Source organism: Octopus bimaculoides, chromosome 8 (assembly GCF_046866305.1).
Source record: "Octopus bimaculoides isolate indiv1 chromosome 8, ASM4686630v1, whole genome shotgun sequence".
In the NCBI taxonomy this organism is placed as follows: domain Eukaryota; kingdom Metazoa; phylum Mollusca; class Cephalopoda; order Octopoda; family Octopodidae; genus Octopus; species Octopus bimaculoides.
The window spans coordinates 94,285,560-94,306,803 of record NC_142935.1 but is presented as its reverse complement, the minus strand read 5'-3'; the positions used below and the strand labels follow the sequence as shown (position 1 = coordinate 94,306,803).

Genomic DNA, 21,244 nt, shown 5'->3' with positions numbered 1-21,244 from the left:
ATTTCTGAAATGAGTTAGTGTGATAATTTACACTTCTCAGTCTTTTAACCATCTGAACGACGAGTGGTTGGTTTAAGATCACTAATGGTCTGTGGCTGAAACTTCAGTGACAATATGTTTATAAACTTATGACCAAACAACAGAACAGCCAACCACCAAATCTCAGTGTTTCTAGAGAAAAAGATTATCCTTGTAATATCATCACAGAAGGGGTTAGTTGTAGTCTAGAAACATCTAAGTTTGTTATGTTAAAATATTTCTTTATTGAATGCAAGGAGAAAATATGCATTGTGTCAACTTACCACAGAGTTAACCATGAACTTTTATATATATATATATATATATATATATATATATATATATATATATATATATATATATACATACACACACACACACACAAACACACAGTATGAGGTGAGGATATCTAGTTAAACTAGTGTTATATGTATATCATAAGGCAAGATTAACTATTATATATAGTTGGCTAAGAATCCATAAGTCAGAAAAATACACACTCATTACATTTGTCAATAGTGGGTATATTAATCAAAGTATACAATAAGACTGGCTAAAATAAATTTATAATACTGTATACTTTGAGATATATAATGCTAAGAGCAGGTTAACTAGACAGTATACCAACTAGTACTATATATAAATCTATATTCTAGGCATAGTTACTTAGTATAATAGGAAGTGACTATATAAAAGAAACTATCATGTTTTCTCTATTTGTAAGTCAATAACAGTAGCAATGATTACATTTGTTGGTTATATGATGAAACTCTGTGTGACATGCGTGTGTATAAAGCTTGTAAGCAATAAATCTGAAAATAATTTCTAAGTCTGTTGCACCTCCCTACAATAATGGTGAGATACTAGACTGACAAGTGTGTGAGGTATATACACACATAATGTGCATCTATACACACACATACACACACACACATATATATATTAACAATGCAATATATATTTGTATGAGAGACAGATACATACATACACACATATATATATTTCTGTCAAATGATAGATAGACACAGACATACTCTGCTATGTTATACACTAGAGAGAAACTATTAAAATCTAACATTGCTCCACTTAGACAGAGTTGAGTTGGATTTAGCAGGGATTAGTGCAGAGTTTGGAGTGCAGCTCTAGTCCAAAGCAGAGTTTGCAGCCCAGGTCTGGTGTGTGCGTGTGTGTGTGAGAGTGTGTGTGTGTGTGTGTATGTGTGTGTGTGTGTGTGTGTGTGTGTGTGTGTGTGTGTGTGTGTGTGTGTGTGTGTGTGTGTGTGTGTGTCACAGTTGTTTTTAGTGCAATTTTGCTGTACATCAATGTTTTAGGGAAGTGTACATATAGTGTGCGGCCATTGTTTTGGAATGTCTTCTTGTAGTGTACAGCAATATTGACAGTAATATTATTCTAGTGTCTATCAATATTTTCGGGTGCACTGTTCTAGTGTATGATACAGGTACAACACCAACTTTCTGGACACTGATGGTCCTGAATCTCTTATAATCCACACTATTTTGCAAGCAAGAACTTCAAATTCCCATGGACACAAGCCAGTTTACTGGGTGAGCGTTTCAAAATACCTTGCGTAGTACATTACTAACAAACTTGTATCATTGGTACTAATGTACAAAGTACCTGTATTTCATTTAATTATTCAAATAAATTTAATGTTTGTTTAATTTAGTGAAACTCACCCTTGGTTCAGAAAAATATAGGTAACCCAGAAAGGACTTGGAACCAATTGGTGTTGTACCTGTAATGTTATTTGAAATGCACATTTCGTGGATACCAATGTTGTTAGAAGTGGCCCCATTTATGCATGGCAAAACTTACTGAAAGCAAAAGTGGTATTTTATTGCAAGACACTGTTACTGAAAGTGCACCTCTAGTGTATGGCAGACTATTTTGTAGTGTTGCTCCAGTTTATGGCAATGTTGTTAAGAGCACAGCAGCGGCAGTAGCAGAAGTGTACACAAGGTGTTGCAATACAAGTCCATTGGTTGAGAGATCATTATCAGAAGCTGGGGTTTAGAATGAGACTCAGTGGTAAAACAGTGGTACTGGTAGAGATGGTAGCAGTGTTATGATATTGTCCCATTGCACTACATTAGATTAACCGTCCAAGAAAGTCGGCGCCACTGTATCGCTCCTTCAGCTGTGGCCACTGCACCAGGAGGTGGTCAATGAAAGGGTAGAGCAGTTGCGCTGACAGAGACAAAGTTTTGACACGGCAGACACTTTCCACATACACTATGGTGACATCCATCAGGAAGAGATACTGAAGAGAGAAAGAGAGAAACAGAAAAAACTTACATTTTATAACATCAACAAGATCAACAATGTAGACAGGCAATCTGCTGTTGTTTGCGAACACATCTAGTGTATGGTCATAGTTTCGGAATGTGCTTGGGGAATACTGTTTAAGTGTATAAAAATCTTGTTAAGGTGTGCTATTTTAGCAGAAAATAACATTGGTTTTGTTCAGCCCTAGGACAATTTTGGTGATCAAAGGCATTCTACCTGTTTTCTTGAACTACATTATGCAATGTACCCTTTCTTTAAGACAGTACCTCCTGACTGGCCATCGTGCCAGTGGCACATAAAAGCACCCACTACACTCTCAGAGTGGTTGGCATTAGGAAGGGCATCCAGCAGTAGAAACTCTGCCAAATCAGATTGGAGCCTGGTGTAGCCATCTGGTTCACCAGTCCTCAGTCAAATCATCCAAACCATGCTAGCATGGAAAGCAAACATTAAATGATGATGACGATGATGAATGCGATTAAAAGGAGATTTAGCAGCTGTTTCAAGCAGGTCTATAAACCTCGTAAATACTTGTGTGGCATTTGTAGCATCTAATTATCTTCTTAAAAGTACCCTTCTAGTGTACAGTAATCGTGTTACGGAGTGCTGTGCTGGAATGTTAAAATAAGAACACTACAACACCATCTTATCCCACTAAAATATTTCTCCCACCTGATCCAGACAAACATAAAGCACCACTAAAAAATAGCTTCAATATTAGTAACCCCCATTAGATCCAAGCACCATACCAGGATGCACATGCCATCGGTAAAAAGTGTAGAGAAACAACAAGATTCATATGACCAAATCCTCTTTGTCTAAAACTCACTTACAGGGGCACAAAAGGTTTACCACACTCACCTACAGGCATGCAAAAGGTACAACCATACCTACAAACATACAAAATGAGTCATCAAGAAAACCTCTGCTAGATATAGCAACCAAATCTTTCTCAAATCAGACACTGCTATTTTGAACAAAAAACAAATAGGGGAACACAATCATGTTGTTTTCATATGTTGTCTGCAAAAAAAGAAAATAAGAAAAAGATAGGATGGTCATGCCTGGAATGCCTTTGTGTGAAGATTCACTGGATCAATGTCTCTCAGAACATTAGTTGTACTAACAATGGGAAAAATTACATATTTAAACTGTCACATGATACACAATACAATAAACCACTGCCTGTTTAATATAGGTCTCTATGAGGCAAAGATATGATATTGTTTGAGCTATAACTTGTACCTAATTATTTACTCAACTAATTACTGACTCAGGACTGACGATACACAACAACATCATCATCATCAACAACAACATCACACATCAATTTAGTCTTACATAACTGAAACCCACCTTGAGTATAAGTCCAACAAATACAATAGGTACACAGATTCCGGGGCCATTACACAGGATCTGGAAGAGAAGTGATACAAAACAATTAAGTAGAAAATTGCTTAAATGAATATAGCAGTTGGTTATTTATTATATTAAAGACTTTTGAGTTCTAATTCAAAGCAAGTCATCATCATCATCATTGTTGTTGTTATCATTTTACGTCTGTTTTCCATGCTGTCATGGGTTGGACAGTGGAGGCACAATGGCCCAGTGGTTAGGGCAGCGGACTCGCGGTCATAGGATCGCGGTTTCGATTCCCAGACCGGGTGTTGTGAGTGTTTATTGAGTGAAAGCACCTGAAGCTCCACGAGGCTCCGGCAGGGGATGGTGGCGAACCCTGCTGTACTCTTTCACCACAACTTTCTCTCACTTTTACTTCCTGTTTCTGTTGTACCTGTAATTCAAAGGGCCTGCCTTGTCACACTGTGTCACGCTGAACATCTCCGAGAACTACGTTAAGGGTACACGTGTCTGTGGAGTGCTCAGCCACTTGCACGTTAATTTCACGAGCAGGCTGTTCCGTTGATCGGATCAACTGGAACCCTCGACGTCATAAGCGACGGAGTGCCAACAACAACATGGGTTGGACAGTTTGACAGGAGCTGGCCAGCCAGAGAGTTGTTCACGCTCCAATTGTCTGTTTTAGCATGGTTTCAAATGTTTTGTGTATTTTAGCAGTTCATTTAACTTTTTTGACACCAACTAATCCCAGACTGCTCCTGGTTCCATGACATAAATTTCCGATTTTAAAAATGATCTAAACTGAAACCATCAAAAGTTCATGTTATTCTATGCTCCAAACAACAGCGTAATAATGACAAAATTATTTTATTAAATTCTTATTTTCAAAATTTACTAAAACAAAAACAATGTACTCCAAGAGAAATATGGTAACAAAAAAAAGTGAATTCTACATTGCCTCAGTTGACTTTACATAGGTAAATAAGTATTATACCATCTTGCAATGTTACTTACTATCTAGGAGGAAAATTCACCCCCAATATGTTTAACTAGGAGTGAAACATTCGTTCTGAAAATGTCTTAAGCATTTTAGGAATGTTGTGAACTAGTTTACAAATATATGTAATTACAGTTTGTGATATTAGTGGTTTAGGTCTAGAAATAAAGGAGTGTTAAACCAACAGAGCCTGGTTTATAATGAGGATACTAATTACAAATGTTACAAAGACCTACTATAGATACTACAATAACATACAAATGTACTTCATGAAGGATATATAGATACTACAATATATAGATACTACAATATATAGATACTACAATATATAGATACTACAATATATAGATACTACAATATATAGATACTACAATATATGGATACTACAATATATAGATACTACAATATATAGATACTACAATAACATACAAATGTACTTCATGAAGGATATATGGATACTACAATATATAGATACTACAATATATAGATACTACAATATATAGATACTACAATATATAGATACTACAATAACATACAAATGTACTTCATGAAGGAGTCAACCCAGTTTCCAAATTGGTTCAAATCACTGTTATTGTTTAGCCCCAAGTCAGCTCAGATCCACAAGAGGCCTATCAAAGACATTCCAGCCATGACCACCTTGCTCTATTTTCAAATATGGTATATCAAAAGCAAGCAGATCTTTTATCAAATATGTTCCAGCTGTGATCACCTCATCATATATTCAGTGTATCTTGGATTATAGAGTCAATAAGCCCTTTGTTGTTGTTGCTAAGTTCCAGATCAGTGCCTGCCCAGCAGATCTATTATCAAAGATGTCCCAGCCATAACCATCCCAGAGCATTTAAACCATAGAATATCTAGGGCTACATTATTCAATAAAGTGATTTTCGACTGGGGTCCATATTGTTGGCACTCCGTCGCTTACGACGTCGAGGGTTCCAGTTGATCCGATCAACGAAACAGCCTGCTCGTGAAATTAACGTGCAAGTGGCTGAGCACTCCACAGACACGTGTACCCTTAACGTAGTTCTCGGGGATATTCAGCGTGACACAGTGTGACAAGGCTGACCCTTTGAATTACAGGTACAACAGAAACAGGAAGTAAGAGTGAGAGAAAGTCGTGGTGAAAGAGTACAGCAGGGTTCGCCACCATCCCCTGCTGGAGCCTCGTGGAGCTTTAGGTGTTTTCCCTCAATAAACACTCACAACGCCCGATCTGGGAATCGAAACTGCGATCCTATGACCGCGAGTCCGCTGCCCTAACCACTGGGCCATTGCGCCTCCCATGGGGTCCATATAAGACAATTTTATAAAAATTTATCAGCAATACATTTGTTATACTTTCTGCAATTTACAAAATATTTTAACAATTTTTTTCTATAATTCCTAATGATATTTAATTATAAAAAAAATAATGTGATTTTTTTGAACATCGAATAGCTAGGAGTAGCCATCCGAGTGAAAGGGGTTCATAGGTTATAAATGGTTGAAAAACACTGATCCAACAAGTCCTTTTTTTAAGACAGTAGTGTGCGATGTTGATATTTCTAGCAAGTTGAGCAACCACATTTTGAGGCTGCAACATCGACTCAAAACTACCCTATTTATATGTCAATGCAGATCCTTTCTGTTTGGTTGCTAGTGGCAATTTTCTGTTTGAATTGATTTCATATTCAGTGTAACGATATACTTTTATAGGCTACTTAATGACCGGAAAGTAATTTTCACTATAAATCTACAAATAAAGAGTTATTACTCTTTTACTTGTTTCAGTCATTTGACTGTGGCCATGCTGGAGCACCACCTTTTTTTTAGTTGAGCAAGTCGACCCCGGGACTTATTCTTTGTAGGCCTAGTACTTATTCTATCGGTCTCTTTTTGCCGAACCGCTAAGTGACGGGGACATAAACACACACCAGCATCGGTTGTCAAGCAATGCTAGGGGGACAAACACAGACACACAAACACACATATATATATATATATATATACATATATATGACGGGCTTCTTTCCGTTTCCGTCTACCAAATCCACTCACAAGGCTTTGGTCAGCCCGAGGCTATAGTAGAAGACATTTGCCCAAGATGCCACGCAGTGGGACTGAACCCGGAACCATGTGGTTGGTAAGCAAGCTACTTACCACACAGCCACTCCTTAATTAAAGTTTGAAAATTTTGGTAATTTTAGCCAAACATAAGCCACAGACACATTCATGGCTGCTTCGATAGCAAGAAGTGGAACATGAGAACACTTTTGTCTCTCAACGTGCCTGTTGCCACAGAACCAAGCAAATCCAAACAGTCTTTGAAAAGTCTTTTATCTGCAAGGAAGCACATGATGACAAATTTGATGCTGTGTTCTGTGTAACTATAGCTGCAAGCTCCAGTAAATTTGCTTCTATTATGGAAGCATTGAAAACAGAGGAAGATATTTTTAAAATTAAACCCGAAAGTTAAATGTTTTTTTAGCATATTTAAATTGTAATTAAACATATTTAAATTGTTTGTTTAATGTGTTTCTTTTTGCCATTGAGGTGGTTGTGAGATGTGCTAAAAATAATTGCTAAATAAGATTTTTTGGATAACTCTTTTAAATTAAAGTTTATTTCCCAGCATCTCGCTGAGAGATTTAAAACTAAATGTTTCTCTCTCTTAAATTAACTTAAACATTTATTTACGTGAAAGAAAATGACCGGAGAACTTTCATCTAATTCTTCTAAATCTTCTGTTAAAAATTGCAATATGTTTATCGCATTTGCATTAAACACTGGTGGTTGTGAGGTATGCTAAAAGTAACAGCTAAATAAGATTTATTTGCATGAAAGAAAATTAGTGAAAACATAACACGTGTTGTTTACAAATATTGACAACATGTGCTATTTTCAGGATGTTGACGACAAAATGACAGCTTCCGAATCTAGTTTCCTGACTGGATGAAAATGATCAAACTTTAAACCTCTATAACTTATTAAAAACATTTTTATGGGGAAAAAAATGAAATAACTCCAGCAATTCAGTTTGGGCAAGTGTATTATTTGTACCAAATTTTAAAATTTTCGGTAAACTTTAATTTTTGGAACCGCTGGGAATCAAACAGAAAAGATCCGTTAATACAAACACTGAAGGTGGCAGTGTACTGACCCACTGACCATATGATGATAATGGTTTTAGACAACAATGTTGATGATAAAAAGAAGATAATTGACTACAAAAAAAAAAAAAAAATCTACGAACACGTAAAAACTACAGTAGAAGGGAGATAATAGTTGAGCAAAAAATTCTTAAATTACCTCCCTTGCTACACATACAGTGAAATTAATATCGGTTCTTGATGATGCCGTTTAGATAAATAAACTAAATAACACCAGTAATTAGTTTGTACATTTACTTACTAATTATGGTACTGATAATTATTTTATCGACTCCAATTGAATAGGAATAAAACCAATAGGGTCAGGATTTAAACTAACAACCTAAAGAGACACAACTAATACGGGTCCATACGAAAAATATTTTCTTACACATGCTGAAGGCCCGAAATGTGTAAGAAAGGCATACAGTCCGTTGAATTAAATTCAACGCATACCTCTTATCTATTTTATCGCCCCAGAAACAGCGGCGTCTTAAAACATGGCCACACTGAACAGTTTCCTTGGGATCTCATGAATTTAGAGGTTCTTATGTCAGCTGTGGATTATTATCGAACACATAAATACCGTATCTGATGAGATATACGACGCATGTGTTTTCGAAGAAATATGTCTTCAAAAATCACCGCTTGGTCTTATATCCGAAGTTCAGCCTATATTACACGCTTTAATGTACTAAAAGCTTTGGACATTTGTGATTTGACGGGCAACATTTTTTTATGTAGTGTTTTGGTACCGAAACACTTTCAAACTTCGTATACTTCTATATTTTGTGGTATAGAACAGATAATAAATTTTGTATTCGAAGTTATTTCACGTTAAAAATTGTCTTATTTCGATAATTTCAACCAATCACTGACGTCTATTCAGTTGAAAACAGTAAGTGCTGTAACGGTGTATATGGTATTAATCCCCGTTAGTTCTGACATTTCCGATTAACTAGACTGTTCGTAAACAAAGGGGGAAAAGCCATCAAAATAGGGTTAGGGTTCGGGTTTTAAAGTTAGGGTTAGGGTTAGGGTTGGGGTTAGGGTTAGCGTAATTTATTATATAAACAATATATGCGTATAAATTACGATTAAACCGGATGAAATATGTCACAGGGAATAACATTTTTATCACCGGTAGGCACTGACTGTATTCAGCTGAATAGACGTCAGTGATTGGTTGAAATTACAGAAATACGACAACTTTAACATGAAATAACTTGCGATGTACAAAATTTTGTTAAGAAGGTTAAGAGAAGAAGTTGTTTTATATTACACATTCTACCAGTGTCCCAAGTTTGAAAGTGTTTCGTTAAGAAAACAAATGTTGCCCGTCAAACCCCAAAGATCCAAAGCTTTATTTTCCTGAACATGCGCGACTGAAATTGGCGTACGTCTACTATGTGCATTTTTTATGTCATGATTCAGTGGTTAGAGCGTCAGGTTCACAATCGTGAGGTAGTGAGTTCGATTCCCGGACCGGGCGCTGTTGTGTTCTTGAACAACACACTTTATTTCATGTTGCTTCAGTTCACTCGGCTGTAGACATGAGTTTTGATATGAGTACTGGAGTTCATGTGATTGACTCTCTCCCCTCAAAATTGCTGGCTGTTTCTGAATCAGAAATCCCCTTTTATTCAAGCTTTACGTTCTGAGTTTAAATCCCACCGAGGTCAACTTTGCCTTTCATCCTTTCTTAGTCAATACAATAAGTACCAGTCAAATACTGGGATCAATGTTCAAAACTAACCTCCTGCTCTTAAAATTACTGACCTTGTACCGCATCTAAAAGCAATTATTCCTAATATTAACACAAGGCCAAATATACAGCCGGAGGAAGAAAATCATCAACTGAATCAATTTGATGTTTGAGACTTTTATTGAGACCCTCAACAGGTGAAGTTAACCTCAGTAAGATTTGAAGAACATAAAGAGATATAATATTAATTTCGAATTTTGGCACAAGGCTAGCAATAGCAGGGGGAGGGGATAAGTCAATTATGTTGACCCCGGTGATGATACCAAAAGGATGAAAGGTAAAGTCAACCTCAGCTGAATTTGAACTCAAAACATGAAGGCACAGGAGTGGCTGTGTGGTAAGTAGCTTTCTTACCAACCATATGGTTCTGGGTTCAGTCTCACTGCGTGGCACCTTGGGCAGGTATCTTCTACTATAGCCTCGGGCCGACCAAAGCCTTGTGAGTGGATTTGGTAGACATAAACTGAAAGAAGCCCGTCGTATATATGTATATATATATATGTATATGTATGTGTGTGTATGTTTGTGTGTCTGTGTTTGTCCCCCCAACTTCGCTTGACAACCAAGGCTGGTGTGTTTACGTCCCCGTAACTTAGTGGTTTGGCAAAAAGAGACCGACAGAATAAGTACTGAGCTTACAAAGAATAAGTCCTGGGGTCAATTTGCTCGACTAAAAGGCGGTGCCCCAGCATGGCCACAGTCAAATGACTGAAACAAGTAAAAGAGTAAAAAGGGAGTATGAACGAAATGCCACTAAACATTTTGCCTAGCATGCTAACGATTCTATTAGCTCACCACCTTAAAGATATAATTAAAACTGAGTGCTTACATAGGAACAATATATCAAATTTGAGTGAAGATACAGTTAATTAAATTGAGCCCAGCTCCAAATTGGTTCTTATTTTTATTAAGCACAGAAGAATGAAATGCAAAGTTGACCGTGGTAGGATTCAAAATAAGGAATCCAAGTGGTATAAATACCACAAGGTATTTTGTCTAACACTCGCCAACTCTGTCAATCCACCACCTCAAGAAATGATTGTTATAATTCTATATTTCTAATTTAGACACAAGATCACAAATTACAAAGAGGAGAAAATAGTTGATAAAATTGATTCCACAATTTGACAGGTACTTACACTTTTTGTTTAATTTCCTGGGTCTAGACTAGACATGGGCAAACTGGAACCTGTGGGACTTTTTGAATGACATGTCTAATGAAAAAATTAGTTGAATTTTTTTGAGTAGTGTAACCCATCTGATGATGAACCATGTCTCTTGTAGCCCACTTCTCGAAGATTGTCCCCTAACTGGAGATGTGAAAATGCCAAACATTTTAGCTTTTAAACATCAAATTAATAATTAAGAATATTAACTATCTTCCAAATATTTAGAATATCCATGAACTTTGCAAGCCCTCCTACACTGGTGAGATTGAAGCTATTAATGTCTGGTTTGAACTGTTGCAAGGGGCTGGGAGTGTTGGACACAAAGGGGGTAACAAGAGTGGAGTGGATTGGGAATGGCTGAGTGGAGGCAGTAAAATACCAGCCATCTCCAATAAATAGATGCCATTAAAACAGTGACTAGTGACAGGAAAGACAGAGAAAGGAGACAACACACCAATGGGCCAGAAGCTGGAGATTGTCTGAGAGTGATTTAATGTCAATTAGTCAAGTGAACTTTCTCTTGATGTAGTCCAGGATATATGTGTACATAGCAGCAGCACCATCCCAGATGTGGAAGCAATATTTAAAAGAATAACAAAGTTAACATCAATGAGATTTGTACACAGCCCATAGAAGGATATAACGAAATATTGCAGAGATAATGCCTGATGCTCTACAAACATTGAAAGGAAAAAGTGATTGGGATGTAATCTATTGATAAGCAGAAGGAATGTGTGAAACACTTATTACTTACAAGATCAGGATGGATCCTGCGAACCAGGGGGAAGCAACAGAAGCAAGAATAAATTGTGGAGAAAATGGAGGAAAAGTATGACTGTCCAACTTCTCGACTTCGTGGAATGTGGTAGACTTTATACTGCAACAGAGGGAAGACAGCAAAAGAAGCAGGTCTTAGATATACATTTAACAACAACAGCGATAATATTAATGGCAGCAGTAAAAATAGCAAAATTTAACAAAGACAGAGATGAGACATTAAAAAAAAAGAATTCAGTATAGTGAAGTATAATTTTTTTTTATTTAAAATATAAATATGTGGTAGGCACAGGAGTGGCTGTGTGGTAAGTAGCTTGCTTACCAACCACATGGTTCCGGGTTCAGTCCCACTGCGTGGCACCTTGGGCAAGTGTCTTCTACTATAGCCTCGGGCCGACCAAAGCCTTGTGAGTGGATTTGGTAGACGGAAACTGAAAGAAGCCCGTCATATATATGTATATATATATATATGTTTGTGTGTCTGTGTTTGTCCCCCCACCATCACTTGACAACCGATGCTGGTGTGTTTACGTCCCCGTAACTTAGCGGTTCAGCAAAAGAGACCGATAGAATAAGTACTAGGCTTACAAAGAATAACTCCTGGGGTCGATTTGATTCGACTAAAGGCAGTGCTCCAGCATGGCCGCAGTCAAATGACTGAAACAAGTAAAAGAGTAAAAGAGTATTCTTTTCATTTCTGAAAGAAATTATCAAAATTATAAATTTAGAGTCTGGTAAATGACTTGCTACTACAAGTGCTGCCAATCAAATGTTCTGCACACCAAATGCTAATGGGTCATCAGGAGTCATCAGAAGGGAATGCACACCATTTCTGGGCCTTCTTCTCAATGGCTTTACAGCACACCAGTCCCACTCACTAATGTGAGGCCTCACCAACTAGAGTGACTGACTAGTATTTTAGCCATTAACATTCAATCTTAAGTCCTTCATCTCAGGACTTTATATACTCTTTTACTCTTTTACTTGTTTCAGTCTTTTGACTGTGGCCATGCTGGAGCACCGCCTTTAGTCAAGCAAATCGACCCCAGGACTTATTCTTTGGAAGCCTAGTACTTATTCTATCTGTCTCTTTTTGCCGAACCGCTAAGTGACAGGGACATAAACACACACCAGCATCGGTTGTCAAACAATGCTAGGGGGACAAACACAGACATACAAACACATACATATATATATATACATATATACGACAGGCTTCTTTCAGTTACCGTCTACCAAATCCACTCACAAGGCTTTGGTTGGCCTGAGGCTATAGGAGAAGACACTTGCCCAAGATGCCATGCAGTGGGACTGAACCTGGGACCATGTGGTTGGTAAGCAAGCTGCTTACCACACAGCCACTCCTACGCCTATATGTTTAAAATATAAGTAAAACTCCACTAGTAAACTATGTAGCTATAAGCTTTTACTTTGTCAGGAGGTCATTCATCATCATCACTGGTTTATGTCCACTTTTCCATGCTTGCACAGGTCAGACAAAATTTGTTGAAGCAGATTTTCTACAGATGGATGCTCTTCCTGTCACCAACCCTCACGTTTTCCCCAAAATAATATCTCCTCATGATCAGACATGTTTTGGAAGATTGGAAACAAAGGACACTGCTTGCATGACAGTGACACTTGCTTACAACTATCACGTGATGTAAAGGTAAGGGCACAGTAACACACACACGCGCGATGGGCTTCATTCAGTTTCCATCTACCAAATCCACTTGCAAAGGATTTGATTGATCCAAGGCTATAATAGAAAACACTTAGCCAAGATGCAATGCAGTGGGGCTGTATTTGAAACCATGTAGTTGGGTAGCAAACTTCTTACCCAACAGACAGTCACATCTGCACCTTATAGAGCAGTTCTGAAAAGCAGCTTCTCCAATTCCTCTGTTGTTTTACCAAAAACTCTGAATCACCAACATCATCTTCATCCAGTTTTCCATACTCGCATGGGCTGACTGTGTCAACAGAGTCCATACCTTGCTCGGTTGTCTCCGTTTCAGTATGAATTCTACAGCTGGATGCCTTCCCTAACTCCAACTCTCTATTACAGAATGTATTGGATGCATTTTTTGCATGGCACCAGCACTAGAAAATTTGTCATGCTCTCAGCTAGACTAAAAAGTCTGCTTGACCCAGCATTGTCTTGTTCAATTCACCAATGAGAAGGTTAAAAGGTAAAGATGACCCTGGTTGAATTTGAACGCAGAGCAGGTCATAACTAGGTACAGCAAAACATTTTGTCTGACACTATACAATTTTGCCAATCAATGTAACATCATGCAGATACAAGTCATCATCGTTTAATGTCCATGCTCCAAACCAACATGGATAGGATGATTTGGCAGGATCCAACAGACTGAAGAACTGCCTCATATCTCACTGTCTACTTTGGCATGGTTTCTACAGTTGAAGGTCAAACTACTTTACAATATGTAGTGGGCACTTTTTTTTATACTGTCAGCATTAGTGAAGTGCCATGCAATCTGCAAGACTACACACCCTGAGAATAGCAGCTTTATGCAAGAAGATGAGAGATTAAAGTACGGGGGATGGGGGCTAGAGCAGAACAGGTTTCTTGCTCTAGAGGGTTTTCAAGGTTACTCGCATTTAAAAAAAGTCGGGGCAGGGGTGATCGGGGTGGCATAGGAAAGGGATAAAAATAATGGTGAGAGGTGTTTGTGTGGTCCCTCAAAGTAAAAGGTGAGTGGAAGTAAATAAGGGTAGAACTGGGAATGTGGGTGAGCAGCAGTTGCAAGAATGTAGGGGAGAGTAAGTGAAAGTTGGGAAATGGGAAAAGGGGTGAATATAATGAATGAGAGTGTTGAGTAGATGATAACAAGGGGTGGTGGGAAAGAGTAAGTGACGACTATAGAGATTGGATAGGATTGGGGGATGAATGCGGTGAATATTGAATAAGAGGTTAGGGTGACCAATGGTACAGTGGGGTAAAGAGTAACAAAATTATTCGGCCCTTTTATCAATTCATCCATCCTCTACCTTTCATGTAAATTACATATCAGGCCCCTGGACAGGCTCCTGTGCAGGTGGCACATAAAATACACCATTTTGAGCGTGGCCGTTGCCAGTACCGCCTGACTGGCCTTCGTGCGGGTGACACGTAAAAGCACCCACTACACTCTCTGAGTGGTTGGCGTTAGGAAGGGCATCCAGCTGTAGAAACTCTGCCAAATCAGATTGGAGCCTGGTGTTGCCATCCGGTTTCACCAGTCCTCAGTCAAATCGTCCAACCCATGCTAGCATGGAAAGCGGACGTTAAACAATGATGATGATGATGATGATGATGATGATGACAGCTTATATCTGAATCAGTCCTTTCCAACACTTAGAGATCTTCTTACATAAGTTCTTCACATAGCCTACATAATATCACATAGATTCTTATATAAGCATCAGACAGCCTATGTAACAGTATACATTCTTACATAAGCTTCACACAATTTATCTTCCATAGTCAGCATAACTTCAGTTGAGTGCCCCACCCATTCACAGTGTTCTTTCCTCAACAGCAAAAAGAAAAACCTCCCATACACACAATACTAACTATCACTGATATCAGAAAAGCTTTCAACTCCCTTCTCTGCCATTCACTTACACAAAACATACCCAACACCACCTTAAGAAATACATGTCTGTCTAATAATTTATTTGTGAGTCCTTTCAGTACTGCATTCCTGAAACTAATTTATAAACATAAAAAGTATACCTTATTTCTGGAGTTTAATTTGTACCTAAAAGCTACTTCTTTTTGAAGCCATTTTTTTTGGGGGGGGGGGGGGACCATATAAAGGACACTTATGTCCCAGTAAATATATAGTCCAATTATGGTAATGTTACTAGACATTATAAATATACAAACTAATTGGCACTACAGGGTGTCCCGAAATTAAGTCAACCAAAATTTGGGGCTTTAATAACTATCAATAAATATGTTAAGGTATGAAAATTATACATCATTATAAAAGCTTAGTGTGTCTTCTTGTTTCACACTAAATAAATTCAGATTCATAAATTAGGTAATGGCTACAGACCAAAATACAATCATAACCATTCCACAAAGATGGCAAAAGTAATATGGCTATAGCAAAAAAGCTTAAAATTAACCGAACAGTCAGGAAAATTGTCAAGAAATTTCAAGAGACTGGTTTGACCACTGATCGATCTGGACGTGGCCAAAAAAGAAGTGTGCAGATCCCTCTGGTTATCAAAAGTATCGGAGAAAAGATAAGGCAAAATCCTCATCATTCGGTCAGAAAACTGGCTGCCACAGCAAAAATAAGCCAAACATTGATGCATCAAATACTGAAGGAGGATCTCAGGTCCCACCCCGACAAGATGATCCATCATCATGAGCTCATGCAAGTTGATAAGGCTATGAGACTAGAGAGAAGTCATCTTATCCTGTGTCAGGTTGCTGAAGGTACACTGCCCAAACTGGAGTTCACTGATGAACAGAAAATTGACATCAAACAGACAGTAAACCACCAGAATGACCGACTTTGGAGGGTATCTGGATACCAACCTGCCCAAGACTACCCCAGCCCCTATGATACATACTTCCAGTTCAAACTAATCTAAATTAAAATTTCCTTTTTAAATTTCATCTTAATTTATGTTCCAATTACCAGCTTAATAAATAGTTGAAATAAATACAATGCAGTTCAACAGAAATATGGTAACAAAAGGATTAAGGGGAAGATATTTTTCAAACAGAAATTCTCCAGAATTGAGAGATTAATTGATATATATATATATATATATATATATATATGCATATATATACATTTGTAAGTATATGTCTATATATATATATATATATATGAAAGAAGGTTTGAAAATGCACTTATTTTTTTAAAATATTTATTTACTTAACCGGTTTCACTTTTTTAGAAAAAGATTATCAAAAGTCTTTGAGAATAATAAAAAATGTTAAAAAACAGTTTGAGTATTAAAATGCATATATACATTCTTTGATGATAAAATATATTTAAAGTATAAAGCTTTGTATGAACTTTGTAGTGTTACATACTGATTGTCACACATTCTCTGATATTAAGGTGAAATTGTTAAAAACAGTGTTAAAAACAGTGTATGAAAATACACATATGGAAAAATACATATACATATTCTTATACATATTCTTTGACAATCGAATAAAATTGAGAAGGAACTGACCTGGCCTTTTTCTCTTGTGATTCCTTCAATATACACAAGAGAAAAAGGCCAGGTCAGTTCCTTCTCAATTTTATTCGATTGTCAAAGAATATGTATAAGAATATGTATATGTATTTTTCCATATGTGTATTTTCATACACTGTTTTTAACACTGTTTTTAACACTGTTTTTAACACTGTTTTTAACAATTTCACCTTAATATCAGAGAATGTGTGACAATCAGTATGTAACACTACAAAGTTCATACAAAGCTTTATACTTTAAATATATTTTATCATCAAAGAATGTATATATGCATTTTAATACTCAAACTGTTTTTTAACATTTTTTATTATTCTCAAAGACTTTTGATAATCTTTTTCTAAAAAAGTGAAACCGGTTAAGTAAATAAATATTTTTAAAAAATAAGTGCATTTTCAAACCTTCTTTCATATATATTTCCACTCGTACGGTATTCCACAACTTTACTTTATTATATATATATATATATATATATATATATATATATATATATATATATATATATATATAAAACACACACACACACACGGATCCGTGTGCACGCACACATACTTACCTCCCTCTCTTGCACTCTCCTGTCTTAGAAATAACTTTTCCTCCACCCTTTCCCTTCCAGTCATTCCACAATGTAACCTCGTGGATATCGTTGGCGATTTTTTCTTCCTCCGTCTTTCCCTTCTTTGAACTTTCCTTTGTTTCCAACAAAGAGCTCCGCTCGAAACATCAAATTCTCTTTCTTTCCTTTCCCAAGCATCCAGTATCACAATCTGTATACCACATCCTCACGTTGTTGTTTTTTTGTCTTTTCCCTTTTTTGAACTTATATATATATATATATATATATATATATATGTATATATATATATATATATATATATATATATATATGTATATGTATATATATATATATATATATGTATATGTATATATATATATATATATGTATATGTATATGTATATATATATATATGTATATGTATATGTATATATATATATATATATATATATATATATATATATATATATATATATATATATATATATATATATAGTAGAGTGTGAAGGAGCATGGCTCAGTGGTTAGAGCATCGGGCTCGCAATCATGAGGTAGTGAGTTTGATTTCCAGGCTGGAAATCATGAGGCAAGACACTTTATTTAACATTGTTCCAGTTCGTTCAGCTGTGGAAATGAGTTGTGATGTCACTGGTGCCAAGCTGTATCAGCTTTTGCTTTGCCTTTGGATAGCACTGGTGATGTGGAGAGGGGGATGCTGGTATGCATGGGTGATTGCTGGTCTTCCATAAGCAACCTTGCCCAGACTTGTGCCTCAAAGGGGAACTTTCTAAGTGCAATCTCATGGTCATTCATGGCTGAAGGGGGTCTTTAACCTTTTAGTAGAGTGCAGAGAGAGTAGAGACAATACAAATAACAGCCATGAAGTAAGTCAGACATTTTCAAATGAAAGATGGGGCAAGCTCTTTCAGTCTCTAAGTAACTGCACCTCCACTGTGTATTTATTGTACTTGGTTGTTCTAACCCCAACACGACCATTGTATAGTTACTCACTCCATCCTCAAATCATTAGTTGCTTTCTTTTACTTCCGCCAGCCACCACACTATATTACCATTGTCTCTCTTACCATCACTACGTTTCTTTTTATTACCCCCTCCACAAATGCATCCTCCGACTGCCCACCCCACAACACAAACGATCTCCCCCCCCCCCCAGCACCTTTCCATCCATCCAATCTTTGAATGTAATGTCACTGTAGTGCCTGGATGAGCAATGTAGGTTATATGTTCTGTATATAACCTGCCAGACACACCCACCTAACAACCTAGACACCTCACACACTACAACTAGTAGTAGTAGTTGTAGTAGTAGTAGTAGTAGTAGTAGTAGCATTTCTTTCAAGGGTAACAAAGAAGCCTCAACATGTTCACATTGGTTTCAAATTTTAGTGCAAGGCCAGCAATTTCTGGGGGAGGGGTAAGTCAATTACATCAACCCCAGTGCTCAACTGGCCCTTATTTTATCAACCCCAAAAGGGTGAAAGGCACATTACCAACAAAAAGTAGCAGCAAAATCTCCCTCAAATCACACCTTACTGTCTTATACCATATTTTCGGGCACACAAGCTAGCATAGTATGTAGTGTATATGTGTAATGTAAACATTTAAACATCGTTGCTATCTTTCCAAATCTTGCTACATTTCTCATGGAATTTGGGGACTTCCAGAACTGTCTTGGGGTACTAAGTCAACCTACCTTCTTTGTCTGTAAATCTGGTCTGCCAGAAAATACAGTAAAAAAAAAAAAAAAAAAAAAGTGGGTGTGTATAGATTAGGTAATCTTAGGTACACTATGTCACAATTACAGAAGATGGTAGTGGTCTTAATACCATTGATGAGTGGATTCTTGTAGAGGAGCTACATGGCAACTCACATTTAAGCGAGAGAGAATGGTGTGGTCATATACGTAATACTGAAAGCAATGTAGTCAGCAACTACAAAAGCAAAATGATTATTAGAAAATTTTGAAAGTAGAATGTTTTAATTGAACAGACACAAGAGGACATTTATTTCATTCACAGAACAACATCAATAACAGCAGTAACAACATCAAGAACAACAACAGCCAAAACTATTATTATTACTACAATGTTGTTGTTGGCACTCCATCGCTTACGACGTCGAGGGTTCCAGTTGATCCGATCAACGGAACAACCTGCTCGTGAAATTAACGTGCAAGTGGCTGAGCACTCCACAGACATGTGTACCCTTAACATAGTTCTCGGGGATATTCAGCGTGACACAGTGTGACAAGGCTGACCCTTTGAATTACAGGCACAACAGAAACAGGAAGAAAGAGTGAGAGAAAGTTGTGGTGAAAAAGTACAGCAGGGTTCGCCACCATCCCCTGCCGGAGCCTCGTGGAGCTTTAGGTGTTTTCGCTCAATAAACACTCACAATGCCCGGTCTGGGAATCGAAACCACGATCCTATGACCGCGAGTCCACTGCCCTAACCACTGGGCCATTGCGCCTCCACACATTACTACAATCATCATCATCGTTTAACGTCCGCTTTCCATGCTAGCATGGGTTGGACGATTTGACCGAGGACTGGTGAAACCGGATGGCAACACCAGGCTCCAGTCTGATTTGGCAGAGTTTCTACAGCTGGATGCCCTTCCTAACGCCAACCACTCAGAGAGTGTAGTGGGTGCTTTTACGTGTCACCCGCACAAAAACGGCCACGCTCGAAATGGTGTCTTTTATGTGCCACCCGCACAAGCCAGTCCAGGGGCACTGGCAACGATCTCGCTCGAAAATCCTACAGGAGCCAGTCAGGCGGTACTGGCAACGGCCACGCTCAAAATGGTGCATCTCATGTGCCACCCGCACAAGAACCAGTCCAGGGGCACTGGCAACGATCTTACTTGGCTTGCCGGGTCTTCTCACGCACAGCCCATTTCCAAAGGTCTCGGTCCGTAGTCATCGCCTCGGTGAGGCCCAATGTACGAAGGTCTTGCCTCACCACCTCAGCCCAGGTCTTCCTGGGCCTACCTCTTCCACGGGTTCCCTCAACTGTTAGGGTGTGGCACTTTTTCACGCAGCTATCCTCCTCCATTCTCACCACATGTCCATACCAGCGCAATCGTCTCTCTTGCACGCCACAACTGATGCTTCTAATGTTCAGCTTTTCTCTCAAGATACTTACACTCTGACGGGTATTCACATTGACATTACACATCCAACGGAGCATACTGGCTTCATTCCTTGCGAGCTTACGTATGTCCTCAGCAGTTACAGCCCATGTTTCACTGCCATGTAGCATGGTTGTTCGTACGCATGCGTCATACAGTCTGCCTTTTACTCTGAGTGAGAGTCCCTTTGTCGCCAGCAGGGGTAAGAGCTCTCTAAACTTTGCCCAGGCTATTCTTATTCTAGCAGCTACACTTTCAGCGCACCCACCCCCACTACTAACTTGGTCGCCCAGATAGCGGAAGCTATCGACTACCTCTAGTTTTTCACCCTGGAATGAGATAGAAGTTGTTTCCTGTTTGTTTGCAGTCTTTATTGCACCTGAACATCTGCCACAAACAAAAACTAACTTGCTAGTTAACCTGCCTTTGATGTTGCTGCACCTCTTATGTGTCCATAGCTTGCACCGGGTACATCTTATAGAGTTACTACCTACTCCTTTTCTACATACTGAGCAGGGCCATCTACCTGAAGGGGTTTGTGTTTTATCTACCTTCCTACTTATTAGGATTTTGGTTTTAGCTAGGTTGACTCTAAGGCCCTTCAATTCTAGACCTTGCTTCCACACCTGAAACTTCTCCTCTAGTTCTGATAGTGACTCCGCAATTAGGGCAAGGTCATCAGCATAGAGGAGCTCCCAGGGGCAACCTGTCTTGAACTCCTCTGTGATTGCCTGGAGGACTATGGTAAATAATAGGGGG

General features: G+C 38.1%; 1 protein-coding gene across 2 annotated transcripts in view; it reads right to left on the bottom strand.

Annotated features, from left to right (window-relative positions):
- LOC106883235 (UDP-N-acetylglucosamine transferase subunit ALG14) overlaps positions 1–21,244 on the bottom strand; it is a 30,480-nt gene that overhangs the window by 952 nt on the left and 8,284 nt on the right. The window contains exons 3-5 of one of the 2 annotated variants that reach the window (XM_014934165.3): positions 11,522–11,644; positions 3,682–3,741; positions 1–2,299 (exon numbers count right to left, since the gene is read on the bottom strand). The exon at positions 1–2,299 is cut by the window's left edge and continues 952 nt beyond it. In XM_014934165.3, the coding sequence (XP_014789651.1) occupies positions 2,129–2,299; positions 3,682–3,741; positions 11,522–11,644 (354 nt within the window). In that variant the 3' untranslated portion in view covers positions 1–2,128. The remainder of the gene's footprint in view (positions 2,300–3,681; positions 3,742–11,521; positions 11,645–21,244) is intronic. The other variant, XM_014934166.3, reaches the window with a different exon arrangement.